The sequence below is a fragment of the Chlorocebus sabaeus genome, chromosome 25 (assembly GCF_047675955.1).
Source record: "Chlorocebus sabaeus isolate Y175 chromosome 25, mChlSab1.0.hap1, whole genome shotgun sequence".
NCBI classification, from domain to species: Eukaryota; Metazoa; Chordata; class Mammalia; order Primates; family Cercopithecidae; genus Chlorocebus; species Chlorocebus sabaeus.
The window spans coordinates 8,582,053-8,603,566 of record NC_132928.1 but is presented as its reverse complement, the minus strand read 5'-3'; the positions used below and the strand labels follow the sequence as shown (position 1 = coordinate 8,603,566).

General features: G+C 46.9%; 1 protein-coding gene and 1 long non-coding RNA gene across 2 annotated transcripts; one reads left to right on the top strand and one right to left on the bottom strand.

Annotated features, from left to right (window-relative positions):
• Positions 1-13,922: 13,922 nt before the first annotated feature.
• Positions 13,923-17,009, bottom strand: LOC103230053 (uncharacterized). The gene is made up of 2 exons (XR_005236065.2): positions 16,701-17,009; positions 13,923-14,645 (listed from the first exon to the last, which is right to left on the bottom strand). It is a non-coding gene; the product is annotated as an uncharacterized lncRNA (long non-coding RNA).
• On the top strand, positions 15,063-20,747 carry HLX (H2.0 like homeobox). The gene is made up of 4 exons (XM_007988390.3): positions 15,063-16,172; positions 16,918-17,097; positions 17,874-18,058; positions 19,875-20,747. Exons 1-4 carry the CDS (start codon positions 15,563-15,565, stop codon positions 20,388-20,390), a joined length of 1,491 nt encoding a protein of 496 aa, XP_007986581.1. The 5' UTR covers positions 15,063-15,562; the 3' UTR covers positions 20,391-20,747.
• Positions 20,748-21,514: the final 767 nt, after the last annotated feature.

The window sequence follows — 21,514 nt, the reverse complement described above, 5'->3', positions numbered from 1 at the left end:
GTCAATTTCTGGATATCCTTGTTAACTTTATGTCACGTTGATCTATCTAATGTTGACAGTGGGGTGTTGAAATCTCCCATTATTATTGTATGGGAGTCTAAGTATCTTTGTAAGTCTCTAAGGACTTGCTTTATGAATCTGGGTGCTCCTGTATTGCGTGCATATATATTTAGGATAGTTAGCTCGTCTTGTTGAATTGATCCCTTTACCATTATGTAATGGCCTTCTTTGTCTCTTTTGATCTTTGATGGTTTAAAGTCTGTTTTATCAGAGACTAGTATTGCAACCCCTGCTTTTTTTTGTTCTCCATTTGCTTGTTAGATCTTCCTCCATCCCTTTATTTTGAGCCTATGTATGTCTCTGCATGTGAGATGGGTCTCCTGAATACAGCAAACTGATGGGTCTTGACTCTTTATCCAGTTTGCCAGTCTGTGTCTTTTAATTTGACCATTTAGTCCATTTACATTTATGGTTAATATTGTTATGTGTGAACTTGATCCTGTCATTATGATAGTAACTGGTTATTTTGCTCGTTAGTTGATGCAGTTTATTCCTAGCCTCGATTGTCTTTACATTTTGGCATGTTTTTGCAATGGCTGGTACCGTTTGTTCCTTTCCATGTTTAGTGCTTCCTTCAGGGTCTCTTGTAAGGCAGGCCTGGTGGTGACAAAATCTCTAAGCATTTGCTTATCTGTAAAGGATTTTATTTCTCCTTTACTTATGAAACTTTGTTTGGCTGGATATGAAATTCTGGGTTGAAAATTCTTTTCTTTAAGAATGTTGAATATTGGCCCCCACTCTCTTCTGGCTTGTAGAGTTTCTGCCGAGAGATCTCCTGTTAGTCTGATGGGCTTCCCTTTGTGTGTAACCCGACCTTTCTCTCTGGCTGCCCTTAAGACTTTTTCCTTCATTTCAACTTTGGTGAATCTGGCAGTTATGTGTCTTGGAGTTGCTCTTCTCGAGGAGTATCTTTGTGGCGTTCTCTGTATTTCCTGAATTTGAATGTTGGCCTGCCCTACTAGGTTGGGGAAGTTCTTCTGGTTGATATCCTGAAGAGTGTTTTCCAACTTGGTTCCATTTTCCCCCTCGTTTTCAGGCACCCCAATCAGACGTAGATTTGGTCTTTTTACATAATCCCATACTTCTTGCAGGCTTTGTTCATTTCTTTTTCTTCTTTTTTCTTTAGATTTCTCTTCTCGCTTCATTTCATTAATTTGATCCTCAATCGCTGATACTCTTTCTTCCAGTTGATCGAGTCAGTTACTGAAGCTTGTGCATTTGTCACATATTCCTCGTGTCATGGTTTTCATCTCTGTCAATTCGTTTATGGCCTTCTCTGCATTAATTATTCTAGTTACCAATTCTTCCACTCTTTTTTCAAGATTTTCAGTTTCTTTGCGCTGGGTACACAATTCCTCCTTTAGCTCTGAGAAGTTTGATGGACTGAAGCCTTCCTCTCTCATCTCGTCAGAGTCATTCTCTGTCCAGCTTTGATCCGTTGCTGGCGATGAGCTGCGTTCCTTTGCAGGGGGAGATGCACTCTTATTTTTTGAATTTCCAGCTTTTCTGCCCTGCTTTTTCCCCATCTTTGTGGTTTTATCTGCCTCCAGTCTTTGATGATGGTGACGTACTGATGGGGTTTTGGTGTGGGTGTCCTTCCTGTTTGTTAGTTTTCCTTCTAACAGTCAGGACCCTCAGCTGTAAGTCTGTTGGAGATTGCTTGAGGTCCACTGCAGACCCTGTTTGCCTGGGTATCAGCAGCAGAGGCTGCAGAAGATAGAATATTGCTGAATGGCGAGTGTACCTGTCTGATTCTTGCTTTGGAAGCTTCCTCTCAGGGGTGTACTCCACCGTGTGAGGAGTGGGCTGTTGGTCTGCCCCTAGTGGGGGATGTCTCCCAGTTAGGCTACTCAGGGGTATCCACTTGAGCAGGCAGTCTGTCCCTTCTCAGATCTCAACCTCCATGTTGGGAGGTCCACTGCTCTCTTCAAAGCTGTCAAACAGAGTCGTTTGTGTCTGCAGAGGTTTCTACTGCTTTTGTTGTTGTTATTGTTGTTGTTTAGCTGTGCCCTGTTCCCAGAGGTGGAGGCTACAGAGACAGCCAGGCCTTCTTGAGCTGCTGTGAGCTCCATCCAGTTCGAGCTTCCCAGTGGCTTTGTTTACCTACTTAAGCCTCAGCAATGGTTGGCAACCCTCCCCCAGCCTCGCTGCTGCCTTGCCATTAGATCGCAGACTGCTGTGCTAGCAATGAGGGAGGCTCCGTGGGCATGGGACCCTCCCGGCCAGGTGTGGGATATAATCTCCTGGTGTGCCCGTTTGCTAGGACACTTGGTAAAGCGCAGTATTGGGGTGGGAGTTACCCGATTTTCCAGGTGTTGTGTGTCTCAGTTCCCCTGGCTAGGAAAAGGGATTCCCTTCCCCCTTGCACTTCACAGGTGAGGTGATGCCTTGCCCTGCTTCAGCTCTCCCTGGTCGGGCTGCAGCAGCTGACCAGCACCGATTGTCCGGCACTCCCTAATGAGATGAACCCAGTACCTCAGTTGAAAATGCAGAAATCACCTGTCTTCTGTGTCGCGTGGCGCTGGGAATTGGAGACTGGAACTGTTCCTATTCAGCCGTCTTGTTCCACCCCACAAATTACATCTTTATACATCATAAGCTCCTCAACACACTTTTATAATTATTGTTTTATGCAGTAATCTTTTAAGTAATATAGAAAAATTACAAACCAAATTTACATTTATATTGTCTTTTATTTTTACTTATGTGGTTGCCTTTACCAGAGCATTTTATTTTTTCATGTGAATTCAAGTTACCATCTAGTGTCCTTGTATTTCAGCTTGAAGAACTCCCTTTACTATTTTTTTTCTTTTTGTAGGACATGTCTGCTAGTGATGATTCTCTCAGTTTTTGTTGACTTAGGAATGTTTTAATTTCCATTTTGTTTTTGAGGGATATTTTTGGTGTCTATGGTATGATTTTTTTACTTTTTTTTCTTTCTACACATTAAATATGCCATCCCACTGTCTTCTGGCTTCCATGGTTTCTAAGAGAAATGAGAAATTTGCTGTTTATCTGCTTGAGAATTCTTCTTATGTGATAAGTTGGTTCTTACTTGCTGTCTTCAAGAATGTCTTTGTCTCTCAACAGTTTAATTATGATATGCTTAGGTACAGGTCTCTTGTACTTCACTGAGCTTCAGCTACATTGGCTGTGTGGATAAATGTTTTTTTACTAAAATCAAATTTGAGAAGTTTTCAGTCATTTGTCTTCAAATATTCTTTCTGCCATTTCTTTCCTTCTCAGACCCCCATTATGCACATGTTGGTGCAATTGGTGATGTCCCATAAGTCTTTGAGTTCCTGCTCATTTCCCTTCATTCATTTTTATTTCTGTTCTGCAAACTGGATAACATCTATTGACCTATCTATAAATCTACTTTATTATTATTATTAATCTGCCAGCTTAAATCTGCTGTTGAGCTCCTCTAATGAATATTTTATTTTAGTCATTGTACTTTTTGACTCCAGAATCTCTATTTTGTTCTTTTAAATCCTATTTCTTTATTGACATTCTTTATTTGGTGATACATCATTCTTACATTTTCCTTTAGTTCTTTGAACATATTTGTAATAACTGATTTTAAGACTTTTCATAGTAAGTTCAATGTGTGGACTTTCTTTGGGACAGTTTCTATTGACTACTTTATTTGCTTGAGTATGGGGCATTTTTGTTGCTGCTGCTGTTGTTGTTTTGAGAGGGAGTCTCACTCTCTCTCCCAGGCTGGAGTGCTGTGGTGCGATCTCGGCTCATTGTAAGCTCCGCCTCCCGTCTTGAAGCGATTCTCCTGCCTCAGCCTCCTGAGTAGCTGGGAGTACAGGCGTCTGTCACCACGCCCTGCTAATTTTTTTGTTGTTGTTGTATTTTTAGTAGAGACGGGGTTTCACCGTGTTAGCCATGATGGTCTGGATCTCCTGACCTCGTGATCCCTCTGCCTTGGCCTCCCAAAGTGTTGGGATTACCGCGTGAGCCACCGCACCCGGCCTCTTTGTCTTACAGTATTTGTTTGTTTTAGAGATGGTGTCTTGTTGTGTTGCCCAGGCTAGTCTCAAACTCCTGAGTTCAAGGGATCCTCCCTCTCACCTCAGTCTCCCAAGTAGCTGGGACTGCAGGCACACTTCACCATGCCCTGTGTGTGTGTGTGTGTGTGTGTGTTTAACTCAACATTTTAAACAATATAACGTGACAACTCTGGAAAGCAGATCCCACCCATCAGTAGGGTTTGTTATATTTTTTATTTGTTATTATAGTTGTTTAGTGACTTTTCTGAGCTAGCTGTGTAAAGTCACTGTTCTTTTTCACATGCAGCCACTGAAGTCTCTGTTTGGTTAGCTTACCATTCAACTAATTATTGGACAGATATTTCCTTATGTCTTGCATTAATAACTCTTACCACCTTTGTCAAGAGACTCTGTGTATGTATTAGGAGTGCAACTTTAATGGTCTTGCAAGCAGGTTACAACTAAATGTTAGCCTTTATTGTGTGTCTTTGCATAGCCTCAATTTCAGTCAGAGGTGAGTGATTAGGACCTCCTTAGGTTTTGGGTGGCAACTGCACAGCCCTGCATATGTACATGGTCTTCTAAATTCCCAGGAATATGTCAGAATTTTACAAAGCCTCCTTGGGACAGTTTATTCTCCAGTCTATCTTTTTAACTTTTTTGTCAACTTCTTGTTTGCCCTCAACTGTTGTAGCAGCCACAGGCAGCTGCAATGTGAAAATTGTTGCTCATTATTTTGACCAATGCCCCTGGGCTCTGAGTTAGGTGAAATAAAGGTCAGTTCTGCAAGTGAGGGTCTTCAGAGAACTGCCAGAGAGATCAAAGAGGGGGACAGTTCTCTGGTGATGAGACTTTTGGGTACCTCCAAAAGTATTCCCCCCATCCCTGCCTCCCAGCTCTAGTTACTGCTAGGCTTCTGGTTTTCATGATACCATGATGGTGAAGCTGTTGGCTTTCAGATTTTCATGATACCATGATGGTGAAGCTGTTGGCTTTCAGAGCTATCACAAAAACTGAGGAGACAGAGATCAGAATACAGTAAGTGAAAATGCTATAAATCTTGTCACTCTTACCAAGATTCTGCCATTTTTCTTGAACAAACACTTTTCAAATTGTTACGAGGTTTTGGTTAATTTCCAGAGTTCTGAAAAAGTTGTTTGCTGACTCTATTTCCAGTGTTCTTGTTGCTTTTGTAGAGGACTGGATTTGTTTTGTCCATCGGCTTTGTCCCATTATTCTTCCTAGCTTTGTTGCACTGCATACTTGGTATGATATTAATACCTTCTACATCTCCATCTAAATCACAGACACCAGTGTTGCCCAAGAGTGGACCAGCAACAGTTTGAGGCATATTCCTCAGACTGAACCAACCCCTCTGGGTCCATGTCAGTTACTGGGTGTCAAGGTTGAAGAATTCAATCAATGAGCATCACATCATTAATCCATATTTCATCATCTTGTCCTAAAGTCTAATATGCAGCCACTGTTAAGTGTTTCGCTTATGTCAAAATGCAGTTTTCCAGTGTTATTACTCTTAATTCTTAATTCCATTATCCTGCTTTATTTTTCTCCCAGCGTTTTTCCCTATTAACATATATCTAGTCACTTTTTGCCTGCTTCACCACTACAATGCATGCTTCTTGAAAGCCAGAAATTTTGTTTTATTTTGTTTTACTCAGTTGCCAGTGTCTAGATGAACTCCTGGCATGTAGTACCTGGCTCATTAAATTATTTGTGAATGTAATGAATGAATTAATCAACTTAATAACCTTTTTAGAAAAAAAGTTATTAGTTTAACATAACTTGTTATTTATAAACAGTCCGTATTGCTTCAGTGGAATCCTCCAAGCCTTTCAAAAAGCAGACAATTCATGTGCTTGATACTCCAGGCCAAAATTTCCAGGGAACAATATATTTACTAATCTGAAGTTTAAAACCCCTTTAAAATTTGGCCTATTTTTTGCCTGTCGGTTTTGGCATCTCTCTTATTCCTCACAAATTCCCAAAGATATAGTTAACAGTGAATCTAAGATCACATCAGAAAGTTTTTTTAGTACTTTGGGATTAAAAAGTAGTAAATCAGAACTCTCAAAGACCAAACTAATTTTAAGCAACTACTTTTTCAAAAAAGTACTTTCAAGGAAGAGGGAACAGTAAAAGCATGTACTATAGTGAAACTTCAAATTTACCTTCATTGTTTTAAATTTATTTATAATTTCAAAAACATTCTCTCTGAATAAGAAGATCTAAGTAAACTAAGAGTTGGATAATTCTTGCTTCTCTCTGTTATCAGCGATTGCATCATGTTCACTGAAACCTGGTACTTTTTCATCCTTCTGTGTAGGCATAGATTTAAAAGTCCTGTTTACTACCAATCACATACTTTACAAATCTAACTTCACCATGGACTCCAGGCATTCTGCAAGTGCACTTAGAGGTTACTGCCACTCTCTTGGACTTTGTCTTTGTAAACTCCTGTTTTGCTATATGCTTTTTTAAAGATTGAAGCCTACTGAAGAGCCCCCTGTGCAGCCATATGGGCTTCTTTGGATGCCTCACTTCTCCACTGGGATTATATACAGTTGTTAGGTCTGGATTTGAGATTCCCCTAGTCTCTCCAAGACCTATTCCCCATTACTGTCTCCAGTCATAGGATTAAAATTACATCGTTCACATGATAGCTCTGTAAACACCCAGATTTTTCTCTCTTTCTTAAGTAACACCCAACTTAACAAATCTATAGAGGTATTCCTGCTTTAAAAAACCAAACTGCTGGTCGGGTGCGGTGGCTTGTGCCTATAATCTCAGCACTTTGGGAGGCCGAGGCGGGTGGATTATTTGAGGTCAGAAGTTCAAGACCAGCCTGGCCAACATGGTGAAACCTTGTCTCTACTAAAAATACAAAAATTAGCTGGGCATGTTGGCAGGCGCCTGTAACCCCAGCTACTCGGGAGGCTGAGGCAGGAGAATCGATTGAGCCTGGGAGGCAGAGGTTGCAGTGAGCCGAGATCATGCCACTGCACTACAGCCTGGGTGATGGAGTAAGACTCTTTCTCAACAAACAAACAAACAAACAAATAAACAAACACCAAACTGCTTTCACAATGGAACCTATGTTGAAAGCATTAAGAAGAGGAATTTATTGAAAATAACACAGTGAACACGTAAAAATAACGTTACAACCAAGTTTATCAAATAATTATATTAAACATGTTTCAGTTGGGCACAGTGGCTTATGCTTGCATTCCCAGCACTTTGCAGGACTGAGGTGTGCAGATCACTTGAGCTCGGGAGTTCGAGACCAGCCTGGGCAATGTGATGAAACCCCTTCTCTACAAAAATAAAAAATAAAAAAAATAACAAAAAATTAGCCAGGTGTGGTGGTGCATAATTGTAGTCTCTGCTACTTGGGAGGCTGAGGTGGGCAGATTGCTTGAGCCCAGGAGGTCAAGGCTGCAGTGAGCCATGAGCATGCCACTGCACTCCAGCCCGGACAACAGCGAGACCCTGACTCAAAAAAAAATTCTTATTATCATATTAAACATATAGTTCAAGGCAAACTATAATGAAGAGTTGTGATTATCAATTCCTGCTCATCATCGAATCAACCATGGATATTTGATTGAGGCTAAGTGTCACTGCCTCTACCTCACCATTTTTTTTTTTTTTTTTAACAGTTTTAATTTATTTGAGCTTGAGAGAGTTAACTGGGAAGAGCTGAAAAGGAAACCAAGCAGAGTGAGGTCTCAGCTTTCAGGAAAGGTAGGTAGTCATGTGCACACAGCAGTCCATCGCTGCATGCAGAAACTGGGGTCTCCTGCTAACTATAGCGTTTGCTCAAGCAATTATGGAGGCTGAGAAGTTTCGTGATCTACTGCCTACACGCTGGAGACCCAGGAGAGCTGATGGTGTAGTTCCAGTTTGAGATGGAAGGCCTGAGAATCAGGAGAACTGATGGTGTAAATTCCAGTCCCAGTGCAGGAGAATACCAATATCTCAGCTTGAAAACAGGCAGAGAGAGTAATTTCTCCTTACTCAGCTTTTTGTTCTATGTAGGCCTCCAATGGATTGGATGAGGCCTACCCACACTGGGGAGAGAAATCTGCTTTACTCAGTCTGCCAACTCAAATGTTAATGTCATCCAGAAACACCCTCATGGACACACCCAGAATCATGTTTATCTGGGCATCCCATGGCCAAGTCAAGTTGACATAAAAATTAAACATTAACAATGAGCAAGGAGCCTAGTGGCTAAAAAATGCAGCTTCAAATTCAATGTGCCCTACTTACTGTGACCTTAGGTAAGTTACTTAACCATTCTAGGCCTCCTTTACCCCCAAGTAAAATGGAAATAATGATAGCTCCTTCCTGAACTTGTTTTTAGAAGCACGTGAGAGAGGGTCAGGTCCAGTGGCTCACGCCTGTAATCCCAGAACTTTGGGATGCCAAGATGGGAGGATCGTTTGATGCTAGGAGTTTGAGACCAGACTGGGCAACATAGTGAGATCTCATCTCTAAAAAAATAAAAAATAAAAAAAATTAGAATCATATGAGATAATGTCTGTAGAGTGCTTAGCGGAGTGCATGGCCCTAGAACTCACCATTTCTCTCTATCTAGGCATGACAAAAGGAAATTCTCAACCAGGGGGGTTGGCAGTAAGTTTGAAAAATTCTAAGAAATTTCAGAAGATTCTATATGACCTTGATTACTAAAATAATATTTGTTATGGGGGAGGGAAAAGAAGCAAAGGAGTGGGGAGAGCAACTGAAAGCCTCTTATCTTCCAGCAGACCAGAATAACAGGGAACACTATATCTGCTTTGAGGCTCCCTGCTGTCAAGGATGCCTGCTTCTGGGATCTGCATAGAAACCTCTTAAAATCTGCTCACAGGCTTCTTAAGTTCCTGCCTCTTGAGCACCTCACATGTCATGCTTCCTGTAGAAATCTCCATTGCATGTGGCTGCTGTGGGAAAAAGAGTAGGGTGGGGAGATGAGGGTAATACTAGAGAGAGAGATGAAGCATTGGAAGCTGAGAGACATTCTCACATTCAGAGAGTCATAGAGTTTGAAGTCAGGGCTTTGATGGCAACCAAAATATACTGCTTTCCAGTTGCAATGGAAAAAGGTGACCAGGATGTTATGATGGAGGGCAAGGAGGGTGGGTGAGAAGGTTTAGAAAAATGCCTTCCTGGGCAAACTATCTAGTTGGTTGGATATTTTAAATAGTCAAAATGATTTACTTTTATTAATGCAAAGACAAAACTGAATTATCAACTGAGGGATTTATTTTCATTTGCAGATGTGAATTGGACACAGTATCATGCTACTCCCTGAATTCTGATTTGGAGCATCTACCCAAATCAAATTTGGACCTCATTTGGGTAGATGCCCAAATTAGAATTTAACGAGTGGCATGATACTGGGAGGCAAGGAAGTCTCCACATTTAATGCTGAGGAGAGAAAGAAATTTCAGGGTAGGGTAGTATGTCTGGGTTAGACATACTTCTTTTCTCTAGCTCCTTGTTTGAAGTCAATACACATTCTGATTGAGGGCAAAGAGTTTTTCCTCTGAATAAACCATTTTCCCTGAAGAAATTGGCTGAATGGTATAGTACTGGTTGATGAACCAGAAAACCTAGCCTCTGTTCCCTCCAACACCATTTCCCAACTACGTCACCTTGGGCAAGCCACTTAACCTTTCTGAGGATCAACTTCCTAAAGTCAAATGGGATAATAATCCCTCATCGTTATCCTACAGTTGGCTATTTTAAAGAAGTGAGACAATAAATGTGAATTGACCTTGAGATCTGTAAAATGTACACAGTATTATTCCTGAACCATGACTGCTTCCCTCGCCCCGATCTAGTGATTTTAAACACATAGTACAAGATCTTCCCATATTGTTGCAATATGGAAGGAAACAGCTGCTAGTCAAAGCCAATTTTAGAAACCTACATTTTTGCAAAAGGAAGAGTCAATTTTCATCATAACAATGTTGCTGGCACAGGATGGTTACTGCCAGAAAACAATGTAGAGATGGTCCAGCAGGTGTCAGCAGAGAACCAACTTTCAGTACTTGGTGGGCTCCTCCAGGGAGGGAGATGCCTGGGTGTAGTGGGCTGGGACAGGGCTAGGGGGAGTCTGTCATTAAATCCAGGGCTGTCCCAGTTATGGTGGGTGCTCGTGGGCAGATTAGGACCACTGAGATGGGGACAACAACCATTTGGCTTTATCTGCAAAATCCCTCTCATTGACTCCAGGATTCTTTCCCTTTAGAAGATCCCTTCCCATGACTGCTTTTTAGTCTGGGCCTGAGTCCGTCTTCTGGCCTTAGAACCTGTGCTCTAACTTGAAAACCTGTCTCAAAGGGAAGAAGGTTTATTTGTTTGTTTAGAGAAATACTGCTTTTGGAACGCCTTTCATCCCTCCCTGTTTTGGATATATGATTTTCACCTACTCTTCCTTCTCTTACCTTAACAACCAGCCATTCAGATTCAATAATTCAGGCAACAAATCCAAGATGAGTGGCTAATGTATTGGGAGTGGGAGAGCACCATTTACAGCTACTAAACAGAAGCCTGTGCAAAGAAGTATGTAAGCTCATATATGATACAGATAGGCTCTCATATTTTACTCTTATGATTTCATTGCAAAAGTATATGAGTCTGTTATAATGTGCCATGTTGAAATGGGTTCTGCCGCAGGTTTTTATGAGATTCGGGGTCTTTCTTGGCTGGATGTGAGAGGATGACTTGGAGAGGCAGAGAAGCGCTCTTTGAAACAGGAACAAATCCCAAACTGCCTGCCCTTCCTTCCCCATCCCCCGCCATTTCTAAGATTCCCAGAGAATTGTGTGTGTGTGTGTGTGAGAGAGAGAGAAGTACATATATGTAAAGTGGTATATCTTAGTAGTGAGGGAAGGGAAATATCTCACATATTTCCTATGTGAGATATTGCCCTATGAGGGGAAAGGGCAAATGGAATCAGAGCCAAAAGGCTGTCTGAAACTTTAGAGCAAGACCTATGGCTAAAGTTCAAGGGCAGGGCCACAGCCAAATAGAGAGCTGGCCACCTGCAAATCTGCCACATCTGGGAAATGGAGAAAAGGAAAAAGAATAAATCAAATAGCTATGGATGCTTGTAGCTCTAATGCATTATTTGCTTTTCCCACCCCATAGAAAAGTCCAACTTTTCTCAAAACTCAGAAATTCTGGAATAACTCTAAGGTCTCCAAGAAAAGAAAGTTGTGTCCCACTTAGAATAGGCCAAAGTATGTGTGTGTGGGTAGGGGATATGTCTGTGGGGGGTCATTAGGGTCCTAATCTCTAGTGTCTGGCACCCACAAAGAACAGAACTCCCATATCCACCACTAAGTATGACTGCTGGGCCCAGTGATCCATAAATCTCCAGCTGGCAGGAAGACAGGCACAGTATACACAGATTCCTACATTGCTGTAAATTTCTTGAATTCTCAAGTAGCTGGATAAGCTGTGTTTCTTTTTCTTTCTGATTGTAAATATTTAATTATTTCCATCTCTTTTCTTGAAGCCAGTAGGTACCATGTTTGCAAGAATATTTGAAATTCAGAGGAGAGGGGTTCCCAAGTCCACAGAGCATCTGCCTTGCACATTATTTTGCTCAGAATGTGCAAGAAAAGCAAAACAGATAGCAGATATAGCCAGTTCAAGCCCTTGCAGAGTTATGGTCCTGTAATATACAAGGCCCAGCATTCATTATAATTGACCTATGCTCATTGTGGATCTGTGACTCTGGTTTTGGGACAAAAATCTGCACTGATAATTTAAATATGGACGCTCCAAAGACAGGGAGAACCAAAGGATGGTGAAACCCATCTCTTGCCTCAGTCATTGCATAAGCCCCTGATTCAGGTCCCTTTTAAACCCTAAATACCCATAAGCTATATTGTTAAATTATAAAAAGAACCTTCTCTGATCTTATCCATTCCCAGTATGGTGAAATCGTCTTTGGCTATGTCTAACTAGGAAAAGTGAAGTGATGAGTTGAAAGCATTAAAGACAGCAGTCAGAATGATCAGAAACCCCAGCCAATGCGACATTTTCCCAAAAAATGAAGCCACAGTTAGGGTCTCCGCTGCGTAGACCAAGCTCAAGTTAATTCGGTTTAGCCAGGCGCTTTTCTTTCCTGTTAGATCCTCAACCCCCATGGCTACCAGGCCCTGGGGAGCCCTCGCCTCTGCCCTCAGGACCTCCCTGCCCGGCTCAATAGCTCTGGGCCAGTTCATTTCGCCACAGCCTGGAGTGGCTCGGAAAGCAAAGATTAAAGGGGAAAGTCGCAGCTGTATATTTATATTTTCATTGCTAGAAGGGAATTGATTTCCGTGCATTTATTTTGGTAGTTGTAATACACAAGGGCGGATTTGCGTCACCCGAGCAACTTGCCGGTGGAGATAAAGTTGCACAAATATTGAAAGGGGAAGTGCTAGGAGTCATTATAGAGTTTTTCTCCGGAAGAAATAAGGATTTCTGCAGTATCCTAAAATACTAAGGCCGCTTCTATTTTGAGACCAATCTCGCAGGCACATCCGCTCATTTAGTCCGAGTTTGAGCCCATCAAAAAACAGGAGATGACCTGAACTCCGGCGAGCCCAGGGTTTCCTGGTGCTTTCTTGGTTCTGAAGAGTGGGGAGTAAGGAGGGCGGGAGACTGCGGGCTCAGAACTCGGCGAGGGGCCTGCAGGGGCCAGGCTTGGGCCTGGGGAAGCGGTAGAGGGGGCGGCGGGGGTCGCTTCAAAGACTTGCTTTTCGCGTTTGCCTCCGGGAGCTGGGAGTAAGGCCTTGGATGGCGCCGATGCGATTGCAAGGAAGCCGAGGCCTGGGAGAGCAAGGGGCGCGCGGGCGAAGTTGCAACTTGCAATCCAGCCACTGGCCTGGCGGAGAAAGGGAAGGCTCGCGGCGCGGCAAGGAGTCGGCGGGCCTCGGGGCCTCGCTTTTGCCACATCTGCCCAGCGCTCCGGACCTTGAATCTCGGCAGATGCGAGTTGTGGGCACCTCAGGGAACCCGCGAGGGCCCGCATTCCCCGGGGTCTGCATCCCGCGCCCAACCCGGAGCGTCGCAAACCTTGGAAAGGATGAATGCGGATAGGGGAGTCTTATTTCTTAAGAGAGAGGGTGAGGGCGCGCGGCGCTGCCTCGGTAAGGAGTAAATGCACCTCTTTCACAACCGTGAGTTTGGGCTTAGGCCGAGGTCTAAATGTTTGCAGTCAAATTAGAATCACAAACTGGAAGTGGCACTAGAAAGGAGAGGACTCACGGCCTCCGCTACGCACACTCACACCGAAGGCTCACCAGAACCCTCAGCCAGCGCCTCAATTGCCCATGTTGTACTTGTCGCTCCTTTACCTTCAGCTTGACACCGAAAGACTGGTCTTATTACGTCTGTCGCCCCAGGTATCCTTACCCTCAGCCAAACACACCCATCTGTCACTGGAAATAGCACCTCTCTCCTGGCTGCGTGGAGCAGGGGAAGAAAACCTTGCAATAAAAGAGAGATGGAGAGCGGGAGAGCGGGAGAGCTGGAGGGCGGGAGGAGGGAGAGAGAGGGAGAGGGAGAGATCTTAGTGCTGGCTGATCAGAAGTGATTGAATTTTTCCAGGAGAAAGTCAAAAGCTTAAAAGGATAGCATCTGCATCAAGGGGCTAGAGAAGCCACCAGAAATTAATTTTGTAAGTCCAAACCCTGAACTTGAGATAGGCATGGCAAGTTCACTTGCCTTTCTGGGTTTATTTGGTGAGGAGCCTTCGTGCTGAAGGGAAATAAAAATGCCACAGAATCTCTGTTAGGAGATGCTTATTAGGGCAATCGAAAACAAAAGATTTCGTGGTTTCATTATTCGTATTATTTTATTTTCTTCCTGAAAATGTGCAAGAACAGCTTATCTGGGTGGCCTGTGGTTTGTCTGGGAGAGGGGTGGGGAAATCCATTCTGACTATAATTTAAAAGAGAACAAATTCTTAAAATAGAGATGTTGATGTTGCACAAAACCCCCACTACCACCACCCTGCGTTCTAAAGACCCAAGGCATGAATGGAAGACGTTGACCACCACTGCAGCTCCTCCTGCGACCAGGCCCAAGGGGTTCCTGGGGAAGCTGTCACAGAATTGAAAGCAATATTGAACCCCACGGAAATCTGCTCTTGTGGGCACTTGCAAAACAACGAACCCCACATGATCCGGAGATGTGGTGGAGGAGGGAGGCTAACATTTCCTACAATCTCCTGCAAAGGAGGGACGCGCGTGCCGCTCCCAGGTTTCTGGAGGCAGCCTGTTTTGTAGCCTCTGAGGCTCCGGGGAAAGGTTTGGCTGCGTCTAAGGAAGACGTTTGGAGCCATCCGTCTTATTTTGTTTGAAAAGTCACTCGTTCAAGTTGTCACTGTGTGACAGCTCAGAATAAAACTAATTTGCGGTCGCCCCTCCTTCTCGCTTCCCCGAGGATCTCCAGGGAGGCACAGGGCAGACGTGGTGCTGAGTTGGGCCGGTACTCAGGGTGGCAACATTTGGGCAAGGGTCCAAGAAAGATGAGGGGCTTTGCCGAGGACACGGACTCCTGGAATAAAAGCAGAATGAGGTCAAGAGAAGGGAAGCAAAGGGTCCAAACCGCTCTCTGCTCTCCACCGGAAGGCGGGCTTTGCATAGCCCTAAAGAGTGAGATAACCGTCCCTTCCCCACTCCCCCAACTCGCCCCGGGTGATAAGCGCTTCAGGAAAGCTCCTGTGACCAATCCTCCTTGCCCCGTGGCGGTTCGGAGCTGCAGAAGTTAGAAGAGAGAGCCCTCCCGAGCGGCTGCCTGGCCTCTATGGAGAGTAGCAAGACTCACTGCGAAGTGCATTACTAAGCCCACGCGGCCGCAGCAAACACTTCGGCGTGGCCGGGGCGGGGCTCGGGCCCGGCCACGCCCCCTCGTTCCTAATTCCCCTCCACTCCCCGCTCCCATTGGTCATGAGGATGACCAATGAGCGCTCGGATCGAGGTCCTACCCAGGGCCTGACTCTAAAGCTCCTGCCAAAACTTTGGGAGTTTTTAGAGACGAGTTTTTTTTTTTTTTTTCTATTACTTTTTTTTCCCCCTAACTAACGGATTATTATTGTTGTTGTTTTAAATTTAGCTCTTAGGGCTTAGCTGTTTGGGTTTTCTTGCTGTGTCCGGCTCCCGTCTCCCTGGCTCCCCCGCCCGCCCCGCGGCCCCAGCGCCCCTCATTCGCCTCCAGCCCTCTAGGAGTGCGGGCGCCGCGCCGCCTTTAAAGCGAGGCCAGGGAGCGAGGCGGTGACCGGCCGAGATCCGGCCCTCGCCTCCTCCTTCGGTGGCGCTAGGGCTCCCGGCCTCTCTTCTTCAGTGCGGGCGGAGAAGCGAAAGCGGATCGTCCTCGGCTGCGGCCGCCCTCTCCGGGACTCGCGTGCCGCTCCCCGCGCGCCCACCCACCCGGTCCAGCTGGACTGCGGCAGCGGCGCGGCTCACCCCGGCAGGATGTTCGCAGCCGGGCTGGCTCCCTTCTACGCCTCCAACTTCAGCCTCTGGTCGGCCGCTTACTGCTCCTCGACCGGCCCAGGCGGCTGCTCCTTCCCCTTGGACCCCGCCGCGGTCAAGAAGCCCTCCTTCTGCATCGCAGACATTCTGCATGCCGGCGTGGGGGACCTGGGGGCGGCCCCGGAGGGCCTGGCAGGGGCCTCGGCCGCCGCCCTCACCGCGCACTTGGGCTCGGTTCACCCGCACGCCTCTTTCCAAGCGGCGGCCAGATCCCCGCTTCGACCCACCCCAGTGGTGGCGCCCTCCGAAGTCCCGGCTGGCTTCCCGCAGCGGCTGTCTCCTCTCTCAGCCGCCTACCACCACCATCACCCGCAGCAACAACAACAGCAACAGCAACAGCCGCAGCAGCAACAGCCGTCGCAGCCACAGCCTCCGCCTCCGCCTCGGGCTGGCGCCCTGCAGCCCCCGGCCTCTGGGACGCGAGTGGTCCCGAACCCCCACCACAGTGGCTCGGCCCCGGCCCCCTCCAGCAAAGACCTCAAATTTGGAATTGACCGCATTTTATCTGCAGAATTTGACCCAAAAGTCAAAGAAGGCAACACGCTGAGAGGTAGGTCTTGGACTGGAGGCTGCAGGCCTCTGACCACTGACCCACTCCCGGGACCCCGGGCAGGCTTGGGGTGCCTTTGAGTGTTTTTACAATTAAGGACAAATGGGTAAAATGGGAGAGAAGAAAACGAATTGTAAGAAAACTACAAAACATTAGGTATAAAACTCACCTGTTCTATGTAAAACAAACAAAAAAATTATTCCAGGGATTCTTTAAAAACACGTCTTAGAAACAATATTTATAAAAATGGTTGGTGTAATTATCTGCTAAAATGACTTTGATCTCTTTAATAACATATCTAGAGACAGAATTATATTTTCTGACAGTTAAAGCATTTTTGGGAAACACTTTCGCATTTATCTGATTTCTGGTAAAAAATTCACCCAGGAAATGTAAACAATACACAAAACCACCTAGATGAGCGGGCAGAATGGGGCCTCCTTGGGGCGGAGGTTTTGGGTTTGTGGGATTCTTGGAAGGCACGTGAGAGTAAGGCCCTAAGCCGATTTATGTAAAGCCTTTACTTACTATATGCGTGCATGTGGACGTGAGGGACACACAGGAACTTTTCATGCGTCGCTCCTTGGCAACTGTTGGGAGAGAGAGGTTTCAGCGCCGAGACGAGTTCTCTCGTGACTTCGCTCAATAAAAGTGAATCCAGGGCAAGGGGAAGGGGAGGAACAAATCAGCGGAGAGTGTGAGTGTGCCTGAGATGTAACCTGCTATCCTTTTCCCTTGTCCCCAGATCTCACGTCCCTGCTAACCGGTGGGCGGCCCGCGGGGGTGCACCTCTCAGGCCTGCAGCCCTCCGCTGGCCAGTTCTTCGCATCTCTAGATCCCATTAACGAGGCTTCTGCCATCCTGAGTCCCTTAAGCTCGAACCCAAGAAATTCAGTTCAGCATCAGTTTCAAGACACGTTTCCAGGTACCGAAAAACTCCAGAGTACTGCCTAACGGGCAAGCCGACTGACAGTCAGAAATCTCAGTACTGACGCCTCCAGGGTGGCTGCGGTGTCGCAATCTCACAGTTGGGGCGGGAGGCTACAGAGTCAGGAGAGAGAAACCGAAAGATTTCTCAGCGAGCTAGCACTCTCTTTGGAAGGTTCCCCTTGAAAAGGGGTAGGGGCGCCTGGAGAGCCCAGAAAGTGTGCGCGTGGACGGTGGGGTGGGGGGCTTTCTCAAAGTCTTTCGCCCCAGAGGGTGGCTTGAAAAATGCAGCATCGATGTTACTTATTAACATACACACATTTTGGGATGACCTCAAACACTTGTGCTTGGCGAGCTTACGTCTGGGTGCCTGGGCACAGGCGGGAATAACACACACACACACACACACACACACACACACACACACACACGATGATTCAGGGCTGTCATTATTCAGGCCCTAGGGACATTTTTGTCTACTCTTTGTAGGCCTGATGGCCACGCATGAGGTTTATGTTTTTCCCTCGGAGTTAAAGGACAAGCCTCCAGGCTTCTCTACTCCATGCTAGCTTTAGGTCTTCCGACTGTCATGTAAAATTCTTCCTTAGAGGGGCCATTCGGTGTATGCGCGAAGGGCTTTCTGAATGAGGGTGGAATCGACAGTTAACAGGAAACGGTTTCAAGCCTTACGGGGACCCCCAGGCCGGCAGGCCAAGGACTGGGCACTGAACAGCCCTCTTGTCTTTCTTCCCTCTGGCTCCCGCTCTGCGGCAGGTCCCTACGCTGTGCTCACGAAGGACACCATGCCGCAGACGTACAAAAGGAAGCGCTCATGGTCTCGCGCTGTGTTCTCCAACCTGCAGAGGAAAGGCCTGGAGAAAAGGTTTGAGATTCAGAAGTATGTGACCAAGCCGGACCGAAAGCAGCTGGCGGCGATGCTGGGCCTCACAGACGCACAGGTAAGGCAGTTCCGGCTCCAGCGCACAGCGCCCTCGGGCGGGCAGCAGCGCACGGCCTAGTCCAATAGGCCCCTCCACCCCGGCCGACTGGCCTCCTACGGTGGAAACGCAAGATGTTGACTTTCAAGAGGCTTTGTGGACTACGCAACTTGAGGCAGGAGAAGAGGAGGGTGGAGATGGGGTGAGAGAGAAGGACCGAGAGAAGAGCTCATCCCCAAGATGTGTGTCAACAAGCACTGCATGTTTATTTTGGCCAGCAGGCTAAAGAACCACGGAGAAAGCAAAAGAGCCGCTGGAAATAACATTGATGTACTCAACTGTAGTGCAATTCGCTGTAGGAGGCAGTTTGTTTCAGAAAAGATAAAAACCCAAAGACAAGAGGTTGTTGTTGGTTTTTTTCCCCTCTCACCCTCCGTCTTTCCTCCTCCTCCTTCTGCTTCTGCTGGATTGTGAAATCCCCAGTTGTGAGGAAGTGAAAATATAATTTCAAACGGAATTACTTAGCTCCAGGAGGGCAAGGAGTCCGCTTGGAGAGGCCACATATTCCAAGGCTTAGGCTCTGAAGAAAATCTGAAGGAATGGGAGAGGTGAGGGAAAGAAAGAAAAATTATTTTCTTGGAATACCCAAGAGCATTTCAGCAGGTTCTGCCTATCTGATTTTTTTCAAGACAATAGGAAATGTATTGTGCCGGAATTAAATTTTTTTTCTTATATTTAAGAACTGGACTTTTTTTTTTTCCCCCGAGTTTTGACTGTGGAAGAGTCACTCTTGTGCACCCCGTAGCACTGGCTCTAGCTCTGGGGTGCTGATTGTCCCCAGCAGGGCAGAAGCCAGAGGCAGGCTTCTTTTCCTTAGCTCCTTGGTCCCCCAACTACTGTCTCTGTTTCTTTCTGTCCTCCATTACACAACTCTCCTCCCCAGTACACACACACACACACACACACACACACACACACTGGAGGAGCCCAGCCGTTTTCCACCAGCTGTGGATGTTATTTTTAAAATGGAAGCTGGAACTTGTGTGAACGCACTGGGTCCCCCAGGGGATCGTATATATTTATATAGATTCTCTGCCCCATCTCTGTGCCCTTCCTTCACTTTGCACACATTTAATTCCAGTGTTTTCTGAGCCCCCAGGAGAATTTGTTTATCCTTAACAAGGGCAGGGTCCTTATCAGCTCTTGCGTACAAACACACCAAAGAAATGCTGTCTTACTGAAAGCCCAACAGTGCCCCCACCCTACTGTGATTAACAGTTTAAAACCCCTTTTCCCTTTCTGCTCCTCATGTTTCCTTTTTTTAAAAAAGTGTTGCTTTTGTAGGGACTGGCTTTGGGTAGTGGCAGTAGAGGAGAGGGCCAATTTAGAGCAGGAATTCTTAACACTGGCTCACCAAACCCTTGACGTTGTAAGCCATATCTTGGGTACATGTGTATTTTTCTGGGCTAGGAGTCCATAACTTTAATCAGATTCTCATTGGGGTCCAGAAAAAAAAATGCATGGATTTAGAGTAGAGAGAGAGTATGTTGGGGGTCGGGTGCACGAATCTGCCTTTCCAATAGTCACCCAGGTCATTTTAATCCTGGGGCCTGAGGGTTGCATTTTGAAAACGGTCTTAGTGGGCTCCCTAGACCAGGATTCCTGGCTGCCCCTTGGCTCCTGCGCCTACCACAGTGCCTGGTCCTTGGTAGAGTCGCCAGGTAAGCGTTGCTTTCTCACTCAGGGAGGTGACTTGCGGGTGCACGCGAGTCGGATAGAAGCAAACCTGGGTCTCATCTCAGTGTCTCTTCTTGTCTCCCTGTGTGGCGCGGCGCAGGTGAAGGTGTGGTTCCAGAACCGGCGGATGAAGTGGCGGCACTCCAAGGAGGCCCAGGCCCAAAAAGACAAGGACAAGGAGGCTGGCGAGAAACCGTCAGGTGGAGGCCCGGCTGCGGATGGCGAGCAGGACGAGAGGAGCCCCAGCCGCTCCGAAGGCGAGGCTGAGAGCGAGAGCAGCGACTCCGAGTCACTGGACATGGCCCCCAGCGACACGGAGCGGACAGAGGGGGCTGAGCGTTCTCTGCACCAAACAACCGTTATTAAGGCCCCGGTCACTGGCGCTCTCATCAGCGCCAGCAGTGCTGGGAGTGGTGGGAGCAGCGGCGGCGGCGGCAGTAGTTTCAGCTTCAGCAGCGCCAGCAGTCTTAGTAGCAGCAACACCAGTGCGGGTTGCGCCAGCAGCCTCGGCGGCGGCGGCGCCTCCGCCTCGGAGCTTCTCCCTGTGCCACAGCCCACAGCCAGCAGCGCTCCCAAAAGCCCCGAGCCACCCAAAGGCGCGCTTGGCGGCGTATAGACTGTACTAGCGCGGAGGGGATCCGGGCCTTGCGTGCAGCCTCCCAGCCACCATGGGCTGGGTTTTGTGCTTACTGTATGTTGGCGACTTGGCAGGACAGGAGACGCAGCGTGGAGCCTACCTCCCGACATTCACGCTTCGGCCCACGCTGCTCCGGCTGGCTGCAGCGGACACTGCCCAGAGCAGAGGGGAGTCTCAGTGTCCTGCTAACCAGCCGAACACTTCTCTCGGAAGCAAGCTGGTTCGACTGTGAAGTGTTTGACTAAACTGTTTCTCTGACTCGCCCCAGGGGTCATAGCCCTAAGGCACTTAAGACGCCTTAAATTTGTAAATAAAATGTTTACTACGGTTTGTAAAGGCAGCTTGACTTTGCTGGGGGTTGTTAAGGCCAGAAATCTACAACCGGACCTTAGTACCCGGGGCACTGCAGAATGCAGCAGCTGAAGGTGGGAGGCTGGAGGTTCAGGGGGAGTGGCTCAACCTCAGAGCCATCTTGCTACAGACATCAGAGATGGGCGTCTGGGCTTAGAGGCTTCTAATTAAGAGATTTCCAGTGCCAACTGCCGGTGAAAACACCCTCTGAGACCCTGAGTAGCCTGAGAGTGGAGCAGGCCTTAGAAACTGTTAGACCAGTGCAACAGATGCTTTCCCTATCCAGAGTATGGACTAAATGAGTTCCTAGAGTACGAAGAGTTGGAATGGAGAAGGCAGTAGTGCCAGGCGGGGTCAATCTAGACACAGCTGTACTCAGTAGGTGGACGTGAAGCATGGGTCCAGAGCCCTGCACAAACTTGCCCTTGCTCTGGGATGGAGTAGAGGACAGGTTTGTAATGTTGCTGAGGAAGGAACAGACATTCCACAGTGGTTCGGGCTGGAAGCTTGGGTCTTAGAATGCCAGGACCCTGGTTGTAAAGATGCCAAACAAAGGGGTCACTTCTTCAAGGTTAAGCAGAGGCACAGCCCAGATCAGAGCTTGGACTTCCTGGCCTACATGTGGCCACGGAAGAAACTATGAAATTGCATCCCCCATTCCCTCATCCACACAAAAATTTTCCGTTGCAATTTGGCCACTGGAGGCGCCTAGCTGAGCTCTTTCTTCCCAAAGCCGCTGAGAGTCTTGAGGC

Excerpts from the sequence above, each read along its gene's own strand:
- HLX (XM_007988390.3), top strand. The coding sequence starts at position 15,563 with ATGTTCGCAGCCGGGCTGGCTCCCTTCTACGCCTCCAACTTCAGCCTC. Across the intron at positions 16,173-16,917 it reads AGAAGGCAACACGCTGAGAG|ATCTCACGTCCCTGCTAACC; the intron begins GTAGGTCTTGGA and ends CCTTGTCCCCAG. Across the intron at positions 17,098-17,873 it reads GTTTCAAGACACGTTTCCAG|GTCCCTACGCTGTGCTCACG; the intron begins GTACCGAAAAAC and ends GCTCTGCGGCAG.